This window comes from Haplochromis burtoni, unplaced genomic scaffold, assembly GCF_018398535.1.
Source record: "Haplochromis burtoni strain Fernald_Lab_line unplaced genomic scaffold, NCSU_Asbu1 Contig_8, whole genome shotgun sequence".
Classification (NCBI taxonomy): Eukaryota; Metazoa; Chordata; class Actinopteri; order Cichliformes; family Cichlidae; genus Haplochromis; species Haplochromis burtoni.
The window spans coordinates 1,518,845-1,530,303 of NW_024582369.1; the positions used below are offsets into that span (position 1 = coordinate 1,518,845).

Sequence of the window (11,459 nt, forward strand, 5' to 3'; positions counted from 1 at the left end):
GTTGTAATTTATTGGAAAATGGATAAATGGATATCAAGCATACAGAGCATACAGAAACAGAGTTTGTAACATTTTAATGACCTTGAAAGTCAATATTTGGTGTGACTACCTTTATTCTTCAACACAACCTGAACTCTGTTATGCAAGCTTTCTTGTCATTTCTTTAAGTAGTCTTCAGGAGTAGTTCTCCAGGATTCTTGGAGGACACTCAGAGCCCTTCTTTGGATGTTAGCTGCCATTTGTTATGTTCTCTGTCAAGATGATCGCACACTGCTTCAATTACAGTGAGGGCCAGGGCAAGTTGTTACCAATCAGATGCTTTCCAGATGGGTATTGCGTGGTGGATTAAAACCTGATGGTACTTTAATTCCATTAATTTTTGACAAGATCCCCAACACCACTGAAATGGAGCCCAAAACCATAACAGAGCCCCTGATTGTTTTCTGATTAGCATAGGCATTCATTGTTGGGTGTTTCTCCTGAATTCCTTTGAAATTTTCGAGTTTAACTTTCAGCAGCATGAAGCTGCTGAAAGTTAAGCTCAAAAATTTCAAATTTGTATTCATCAGTCCATAAGACCTGTTGCCAGAGATTTTCAGTAGAGCTGTTGAGTAATTTGCCATTTTTGTTACCCACTAGTCTAGTTTCTTTAGTTATTTAAGGATGCACTGCTCACCATGCCAAGACATGCCATGTTTTCAGGTAACAGCTCTTTGGGAATCATTTGTTGGTGCCAAAATGTAATTTTATGCTTGTCAACCTTTATTATGTTTGTTTTTTGTTCGACTAAATTATAAGATGGGACTAAATCATGTGTTGTTATAGGTTGCAATGGGTACCTAAAGATGCAACTGGTTTATTGTTATCCGTTATGTGTAGACACAACATTAGTTCATCCTTTGAGTTAGGTGCCTTTTTTGTTTGAATGATTCATAAGTTAAGTGGCTTCATCAAAAAATACAAATAATAATTAAATGAAAAGGACTAGACTGGAAATGAGTGAAAAAGCAGCCAATGTCCAAAGAAAAACTTTGAAAAACCTTCAGAAAGCCTGGAGAACTATTGCATAAGACTGCTTTAAAAATGAGAAATCTACGGCTCCTTGGAAGCAAAATATGAAGAAAGGAGTGGCTCAAAACCACAATATTATATTTTTCACAGAGCATACTGATTTATTTTACAATTTAGTCTTATATTAATACAGAGCCTTTTACATCTCTGCAAACTGAGTAATGTACATCTAATATTTACTCATTGTTTGCTCTGTTTTTGTCTTCACTGCCTAACTGAATATGTGCCATAGAATATGCAACTTTTCCATCTTCTTTACTTTAGAGACAACAGAAACAAGTGAGGTGAATCCTCATAAGATAAAACTTTGTACAAAATTGGGCAGAGCCATTGTTGATATAAAAACTATTTATTACAGCCTGCATGTCTGTGATAATGATATACAAACAAAACCTTTCTGCAACATGTGTGTTAGCCTCATACTCCCAGTTAATCGTGTCATTAATCATAATGACATGTCTTGGATACCTCTGAAGTTGACATTCATTTGAAACGGGGGTCAAGAAAGTATAAAATGCAAGTAAACAAAGCTAAAAATTGCATGGCTAAGAAATGTAAATGTCAACATGGAAACAGATGTGGTATGAAAATTATGTACAAACATTGAGATGTCAGTTTAAATTATCTGAATTACAGCTTTGGTTTCCTTTAGTCAATCTAAAATGCAGTAAAATAGCATCTTTTTGATGTTTAATGGATGCAATAAGCGATGCTGCATGTGGTCTTTGCTCTTGAAAGAAAGTCTTGAAGTGAGGATATGAATCAGATACAGTCTTCTAAGCTAACTGCGTGGTAGACTTGAGGCTAATGGCTTCCATGCTATCCATTCCAGTGCTGCCCTCTGCCTTTTGAACAAATAATCCTGGAGAACTGTTATCTTTCAGGTTCAGTTTGTAGATGCATGCTTCACCTTCTACTTCAATTACTGTTTTCATTTCCATGAGGAAGGAGAAAACAGGGAGTAGGATATCATTCCAGGTTTTGTAATAAGAATTGCAATGTTTCTGTATACGTTCAAAACTTGATCTTGCAGCTATTATAAGCTTAGAGAGGACAGCTGAGTGTTGTTGTGTTTAATTTTATCAGATATCAGAGATGAGAAACCAGCTTGCATAGATTTTCATGTCTGAGCACGTATATCTACCACACAGACTGCATATAAAGAATGGGAATAGTTTCCAGGTCTAAGAGGTAAAGTAAATGCAGAAGGGCCACAAACCTGCAAATCTGTCAAATGACCAACAGGAGGCATCTTGTTGGAAAAAGATGTCCGACATATATAAATCTATGAGAAAATAACTCTACAAGTCACTTTGTTTGGGATTTAGGACCCAGTGTTTTGATTTTCTTTAACTTTTAGTGTTTCCTGGTTTCTTTATTTCAGTTTGTCCCTTATGTTAGGGAGAATGTAATTCCTCAGTGTTTAGCCTTTGGTTCTTGTTATTCTTAGTTTTCTTTACGTCAGTGTTTCTAGTTTAGACCACCTTAGTTTTACCTATCTGGTTTCTGCTCTCAGTTAAGTTTGTTTTTATTCTATCCCTTGTTTCAATTATCATGCTTGTCCAGTGTTGCCGTGCGTTGTCTAGTTTTTGTCTGTCTGTGATGCCATGTTTAGTAAATTCCTTTTTTATTTTGCTTCCTTTGTCGTGTCTCCCTTGATTGTTGTCAGCTGTGTCCTTACCTGTTGCCCATCCTCTTGTCATCATTTGAGTATTTATTGTCTGTGTCACCCTTTGGTCATTGTCACGTCCTATCGTCATGCCTGTGTGCTCACTAGTGTTTTACAGTGGCTTGTCTTTGAACATGTTAAACAGCCAGCAATATTCATTCATTCATTCCACTTCACAATCCTAAGTTCTGCATTTGGGTCTGCAACCTGCCTGTTATACAGCACTACGTGGTACACTTGATATCTGACTGCAGTAAACACTTTTAATGAGGTGAGTTTACGGGCTCAGTATAACCAAATACATCACAAAGTTTATTTTGTAAAGCATGGTACTCATTATAGTTTAAAAAGGACTATAAAGAAGTGTACGCTTTAGGGACACCATATTTTGTGATTGACAATCTGCTTGTACAGTCCCTCGGTTCATTAGTCAGACCCACTCACTCATTTCAAAATTTCACTAATCACTAAGTAATGTCATGCGGTTGTGTCCATCTTTTGTATACAGTCTACAATCTTCCCATGTCCTTTGAAAGACATGGCCCCAGCATATTTTAAAATAAAAAAGTGAATGAGAAGCGCTCTATGGTTGGCACTTGATCGATTATTCGTCAAACTATGGTTCAGAACATTTTGTTTCAGTAGCACCATTGCCTCTAGGTGCCACTTATTTTGCTGCCTGTAAGCCTGTCAGTAAGTTGCCAAACACAGTCACTTACTCATACACTGACTAATAACACTTGGTGGAAAGTGTGTGAATCTGCAGTGCTGAGCAGAGGTTTGCTGATTTCTCCACTCCTGCAACAAGTCTGTTTCCAAAATTGCTGTGTAGATTCACCATAAATGAAAAATCTGATTTTTAAATGACTTTGTTATGTATATGTATTTTATTTTGGCTATTTTACACTGGCCTCGATGATTGCTTAAATACTTATGTTTCAGTGGACATTCCGTGATTTATTTTTGGCTACATTAATGCATGGATGAAAAGTTCTGGCACATAACACAGAGATATATAGTGTCAGAAACCCAAAATCATGACATAAAGCAGGTGTGTAAAAATAAGATCAAAGTTTACTTGAACCAATATCAAAACATTACCTTCAAAGAAGGCAAAGATTCAGGCAGGGTTCAAAAGCAGGCAGAGAAAAAACAGACTAATACAGGAAGACAGCCGAGGGGGGTGGAAATCAGCCGTGAACGTGTGCCGTAATGACTAAGGGGACCAGTTGGTGAAGTGGATGCAGGTGAGCAAAGAAGCTGAAAGGAAAGCAGGGCAGGTGGGAATGGTGGGTTTGGAACAACAGGAGGGAAGTGAATGGGAACATAAAAAAACAAACTGCATGAAGACCAATATACACCCAAAAATCTTCTAATATATTTAAAATATGCATGTTACAACTATAATTTTTTCTGCTAATTGTACCTTCTTCAAGAAGAGATAAAGAAGACCATAAAGCAAGACAAGACACAAATGATGGGAGAGAAGGCAAAATTGAATATAGTAGTTGTATATAAACACCTGGTAAGTAAAGAGAGGTTAGTGGAGAAGTCCAGTGCATCATGGGAAGTCCCCCAGCAACCTGAGCCTATTGCAGAGGATCACCTGATCTAGCTCACACTATAAGCTTTATCTGGAAGTAAAGTTTAAAGTCAAATCCTCAATGGAGACAGGTCGTCTGTCTGGAAGCTGGTTCCACAGGGGTCTGACAGCTGAAATCTCTCCCTCCCATTATACTTACTACTGGGAACCACAGGTAAGCCAGCAGTCTGAGAGTGAGGTGTACTGTTTGGATAATATGGTACTGTGAGGTCTCTGACATATGATGAGGCCTGATTATTCAAGACCTTGTATGTGAGGAGAAGAATTGGAAAGTAAATTCTGGGTCTAGCAGGTAGCCAGTGAAGAGAAGATAATATGTTAGAAACATGATCTCTCTTTCTTGTCCCAGGCAGTACTTTCACTGCCGTGTTTTAGTTCAACTTAAGGCTTTATGGGGAATTTTTAGAACCGTCACATAATAAAGAATCAAAATAGTCCAATCTACAAGTAATAAATGCACGAACTAGTTTTTATCACCACTCTGAGACAGGATGTTTATAATTTTATCAACTTTGGGAATCAATCAGTCATTCAAATACCTCATTTATATTTAGGTGATCTCCCACGCAAGGTCATCTTCTCAGATATGTAGACAGCATCTGGTTTCACCACAGCCCTCAAACTTGCAGAGAGAGCAAGAACATCAACTTCTGTTTCAAATAGACCTGAATTTTGTGTTAAAGTTCATTTCTTCGTATGCAAACAGACACTTTTCAAGCCTGAGGAAAGAAACCAGTTTGTTCACAATTTTTTTTTTTGTCAACACTCGTCAAATTGCACAGTCACAGTCACCACACTGAACACAGTGGAGAAATGGAGTTTTTTTTCCCCCGAAGTATAAAAAGTTCTAAATTGAAACTTACATTCAACAAACTATTTTTTTAGGTTTATGGATTAGTGCCACCATGCTTTAAAAAAGCATCACTGTTTCATACCTACCTCCAACAATCCAACTGTTATATTTCATACACATTCTCCAGAATTTAAGGATGACTAGTTGAGGGTAAACACTTATTGCACAACTTTTTCACTATAATGAGCACCAAGCCCATATGATGACTCAGATTTAAAGTCATTAAAAACTATAAACTGTTAATGATTCAGAAGCCAGTTTTCCCGAATGTTGACAGTATGAAACATCCTGTCTTGTGCAACAAGGCTAAAGATCCACATTTTCACCTGAAGGACTCGGAAACACACTCTGCAGAAGTGTCACCTTTCATCGTTCTCACTTGCGATGGTATCAGGTGTACTTTGAACAGGCTTGTGTGTGGCTAAAACTACCCTTGCGCAGGATGGGTGGGGTAATGTGGTGTGTGTTTAAACAGACAAGGTAAGGTCCCCCGTCACAATACGTGCTCAGGCAAAGATCGGGCTTGAATGGAATCCTTTACCTGTAACTCTGGGGAAACTGTACACTGAAAATCTACAACGAGACTTCAGTGCCCGTCGAAACCACAATGGAGACAACTAATGATACCACAAAAATCCTGGGGAAAGGTCCTGAATACCTTCGTAAACAAATGGATTTAGAGAGTGAGACAAAAGGACGCATGAGTGCCGTGGAGAGGCTCGCCGCAAGTAAACCAAAATACGTCAAAAGCCAACAGGTGGTTAACTCAACTCAGGAGCCAGTGATTAGCCTTGGATCGGCCTCTGTGAGTAGCACTGGGTCCTCTAACCGAAGCTCACACCGGGATGGGAATCTTCCTACAGGGAGTGACTTGACAGGGAATACACTCACTGTGCAAATCTCTTCACCAGTGCAGGCACATCGCTCCAGCGCCAAAAAACGACCAGACTCTCTTCTAATTTACAGACAGAAATGTGAGTTATTGAGAGGGCCAGCAAATGAACGGAAACACCATATAACCCGTAAGTTGTTGCTCAACCCTGTGAATAAAAATGCCCCATTATCCGAGGGGACAGATAAGGAATGTGAGTCTCAGGGCAACGGGGGAAAAATCACCACGCCTAAGGAAACAGCAAAGGAATGGAATCCACATGTAGTTATCTCTAAACCGGAGAGCAATGGAGTGACAGAAGAGTGCAGAATCAAGAACAGTGACTCTGGTACAAAACCTAAGGCTGGAGTTGTAAATGCATCTAGTGGTCTCCTGACAGTTCCTGAGGTTGAAAGGAGGTCTGGCAAAGGAGTCAGTCGTTCTCACTCTGATATCAGCTCCAGGTATTCCAAAAACTTTGCAGACTTTGATGTTTTTTTCAAGTACTGCGGGCTGGACGGTGAGGTCATTGAGTCTTTGGGGAAGGACAACTTCTCGGCTCGCTCAGATGAAATTGCAATAATGGTTCGGAGTGTCAGTGTTTCCACGTCAGATGATGGCTTTTCCAGGAACAGTAGTGACAGCGATGCGCTCATGGAGGAAAAGCTGCACGAGAAGATACGTCAAGAGACCTCAGTTATTGAGCGCAACGCACGGATTATCAAGTGGCTGTACAGCTGTAAAAATGCTAGTGACACTGGAAAAAAGTTACGGGATCTTCACTGATTGCGCTTTTTCTTTTACCCAAGTGATGTTACATAAAAGTTATATTTTGAGGACAAAGATGGAAGTAGTTTCTTGTTTTTGGCCTTAGAAAACACTGAATGATACCCTACTTGTCCAACTGTACCTAAATCTTAGGTTATGTATTGTGTATGCTGCGTGTGTGTGTGTGTGTCCTTTACTGATGACTTTTCTGAGAGCAAATGATGACTGAGTGATTTCTTATTTTTTTCTTCTTCTGTTTTTTTTACTTGCACAGGACCATCTATGATCTCAGTTACACTGGAAACAGATAAAATACAATGTCATAAAAGCTATACAAAAACAAAAAGTATTTACATTATTCAGCTTCAACATTTTTAGGATTACTGGCTTATTTAATATAATACTTTTGCGTTCTATTCAGACTCTATAAAAAAACATTTCTGTATTAAATATGGTCAAACGTGCATACAAGAAGGCAAGCAGTAATTCAAAAGAATTCAGTGAAGTGCTGTGATATGAAGCAAAAACATACTAGTATGAACTAGTTTGGGATTATTTTCTTTTTCCATAAAAATAAAATACTTTTAAGTTCAGTGATTTTGGGTGTGAATGGGCCACAGTCATATAGACTTACATTGTTTATAAAAGCTATACTGTATTTTTATGCGACTATAATTTAAAGCTTTTGAAAATGTACAAAATTTGTCAACATGACATACTTCCTGCTAATGATAACTCAACGTCTAACAATGCTGCAGCAATTCTAGCTGTAGCTTTTTGATGAGTTGTCATCAATGTTACATAATTCATCTACAAAACATTAGTGTGTTTATTTATTATTCATTAAAATGCAATTATTTTATACGATCACTTATAAAATGTACTATTTGTAAAGAGTGGTACTATTATTTTAAGATAAAAGGCTCACAGCTCATGGCCTTTTGATTCTTCCCAGGAACATTAAAAGGAGTCTCACACTGATGCTCATAAATTCTGCTCCTCTGCGAATACCTTTAGGCCACCTCAAACATGAAAGCATCCCTAAATCAGAATTTGTACAACCTGCCTTTTAAGTTTATAATCCAATAATGTGCACTCCCATTTCTCTCGGGGTGAAAGGTATACATTCCATCACACCAACACACATGAAGACACACACACCCACACACAACCTGGAGACTTACTCTGAGTTTACCCATAACTACTGCCTGCCAAACTCTGACCATAACTTATCCTAATGTTAAAAGATAGCTTTAATATATAAATTTGAATGATTTAGATCATGAGGATTTGTTCCCTTGTCCACATACAAAAAGAAAATGTGCATGTAAGTGTGTAAATAAATTTAGGTCACCACAACAAGTGTAATACCTGCCACCCCACAGACACTCAAATACAAACCACAGCAACTGATACAAAAAAATTTACGTATGGAAGATCTGCTTATATTTAACAGATGTATGAAAAAACATTTGAGGAAGTGGTTATTTTCCTCGCAAACTTTCCCTTAGATCTGTTAGGGGAATGTGCTTAATAATCTGATCGGCTTATGTCCAGTGACCCGTTGTTGTTGTATCTCTCTCCCAAGCTCCGTCTGCTTTGTCTCTTCATTGTTTTCTCTCTCTTTTTGTCTTTTAGCCAAGTTTTTTTTTTATTCTTTGAAGATCAGTGGCTGAACATGAGCTGGGGGAAAGCAATGGAAAGACTGTGCTTGACGCAGTATGTTAAACGTATTACCACCTATTCAGTTTCACTCATTGTCTTCTTACAGAGAAAGAAACTAACAATATACGTTATCAGTTTATGTGAGTGGGCACAAAGTAGTTAGCTGGTGCAGACACACCTTTCACTTCTCCAAATGCCTGACTGACTGTTTAGTACAAGCCTCCACTTGTTGGTTGCCAAAAGTAGAGGTTACCTGTTGATAATGATAGTCATCAATATGTGATTATTGATTGTGAATGTGAACTCACTATTGCTACAAGTTTGCATTTAATTTTGTTTTTTATATGTAAAACTTAAAATTTTTGTACTCCTAGATAATTTGTATATCTTTACCACCTTTTGCCCAGTTTTACTGCTACTGAAAACGTAAAACACAAATAAAACTGTTTTTACAAGTAAAATGTTGCATGAGTATACTCACAGTGGGTGGAATGGAAATGTTTGCTAAAGTTTAAAAGTTTTAAGGGTGAGTATATTGTCTTTGAATTACTCCCCTGCGACCATGATAAGCGGAAGGGAATGGATGGATGGATGGATTGATGTTAAACTACTTACTCTTTTATTAGTTGTTCTGTTGGTTATGAGAATTATCAATTACCTATACACTGCCACTTCATCAGTTACACATTGCTAACACTGGGTTACCTTCAGGGCTGCCTTAATTCTTCTTGGTGATGTGATATCATTATATTTATCATATCATTACATTACATTGCTGCTGATTTTTCAGCTGAAGATCAATTATGAGAATCTCCTCCTCCACCACATGCCAAAGGTACTCTAGGTGTCTATTAACTGTTTCTTATATTCTGTTTTTCCACTGTACTTGAGCCCTCCAACTGCTTTATATACAAACACACATTCATCAGTGGCATGCCGTGACTTTTACAGAAAGGCAAGCAGAGACAATCGTCACCCCTCACACCCACTACACACACAAACAAACACACCTTCTTCAAAAACACCAATTTAACAAGATAAACTGGATCAGATTAAAACATGCCATTTGTGCTGTCCATCTGCACATCTTCACGTTTCTACACTCCTTCCTGGCTGAAGAGATGTAAAATATTTCTAATAACTTAGTTAAGTTATTAGATATCTACCATATTAAATATCTACCATATTCCCCCCACTTTTTTGTATTGTTAACTGACAATGACAAGTGGTGGAGGAACTTTTCAAACCAAAAAGCAATAAAAAACCTTACTTTACATAAAACTGTATTATTGAAAAATTGTGTATAAAGTATCAAAACTAAAACTATTCTGCAGAAAAATGTCACTAATCAGTGTTAAATATTATTTTTATCACTGCTCCATATGTTTAAGGTTGATCACATTTTAAACACTGTATTTCTGTTTAATTTTCAGCATCAAATTCTATAAATCACACATTTGTCGTGGCTGTCCTGTGAGGACCGCATATCTATGAAAAAAAAAAATCATTTGTTCGTTGCCCATCTTTTCTACATCACAAATGTTCTCCAAGGTGGCCAGTAAGACAACTATTTGTGTTTCCATATGAAGCATATTACTGATCTCAGAGCAATGAAAGCTCCCCTCAGCTTACCATGAAAGACCAGTGGTTTATCCAAAAAGGACATGCACAAATTACCTGAAACAAACTGCTGGCCTCCTAGCTCCAGTTATTGTTAATAGGAGACAGACACGCCTTCAGAGATGGAAACAGCTACATTTTTCTGTGAGATAAAATAAGCACAGCTTTCAGCGACAATAGCCAACTGCAGTCACAAAATAGCAGTAATGTAAAGGACAGATTAACTGACAGGAGGAGCTTTATGATGAGGGATCACTTTACTTTGCTACGTTATAATTCACGTTTATTTTTAGATTTGACAAGGCACGCTACTTGCTTTGCTTGTCCTGATGGAACATCACTGACACTACCAGTCTAAAGTTTGGACACACCTTCTCATTCAATATTTTGTTTTTATTTTTGCTACTTTCTACATTGTAGATACATAAACAATGTGGGCTTTAAATATAATTAAGAAACTTTCTGAAGGAAACCTGGGCTTGTTAAGAGAGACGCCATCCATTCCAATTTAGATGGAGAAGCTCTCATTTCTAAGAATCTGGCCAAATATATTAAGCCCCCCAAAACGTGACGATCCAGAGTTGGGAACAGGAAACAGAGTTGCAGTCTTACACGCCTCTCTGCAGCTTCTCTCCTCCCATTATCCCCCCAAAACAGATCAGATCAGAGCTCAGATAAATGCCATACAGATTTCCAGTAGCACACACATCCCTACATCAGCTGTTCAAAGGAGACTGTGCAAATCAGGCCTTTATGGTCAAATAGGTGCTAAGAAACCTCTACTAAGGGAAAGCAACAATCAGAAGAGATTTGTTTGGGCAAACAAATGTGTGGGGTTCAACACATTGGGTCTAACCCACAACCCTGAGATTAATAATCTCATAGTCTTGAGCTAATCAGGCTCCACAGTAAGCTTTCAATTCATGTCATACCAACATTCAAGACAAGTTCTTCCTCTGACCTCTAATATAAATAAAGTATTTACACCCAGGAAACTCTCACTAGATAGTTTTTCTTTTCAAACCAATCTTTGTAAACCCTAGAGATATTTCTGTGAGAAAATTCCAGTAGATCAGCAGTTTCTGAAATACTCAGACCAGTTTTTCCAATGTGACTGATTAACAGGTAAATGTAATAAAGAGGATGTATATAAGTAGCAACAATGCTAGCAGATATGAGTGGGTATATATAGATTCTGGATAATGTTTGAGCTTATTGTATCCAGCTTATGGGACGCAGTATCCAACAACAAGACCAAATTGTCAGTACCTGTTTTACTAGTAATATAAAATTCTTAGTCAGTACTCTCATGTCACTCATTGTTATTGCTTTATCATAA

General features: G+C 37.7%; 1 protein-coding gene across 1 annotated transcript; it reads left to right on the forward strand.

Annotated features, from left to right (window-relative positions):
* Window positions 1–5,570: 5,570 nt before the first annotated feature.
* fam110c (family with sequence similarity 110 member C) lies at window positions 5,571–9,748 on the forward strand. The gene has a single exon (XM_042226059.1). The coding sequence runs from the start codon at window positions 5,804–5,806 to the stop codon at window positions 6,851–6,853; it is 1,050 nt and encodes a 349-aa protein (XP_042081993.1). The 5' UTR covers window positions 5,571–5,803; the 3' UTR covers window positions 6,854–9,748.
* The last annotated feature ends 1,711 nt before the right edge of the window (window positions 9,749–11,459 follow it).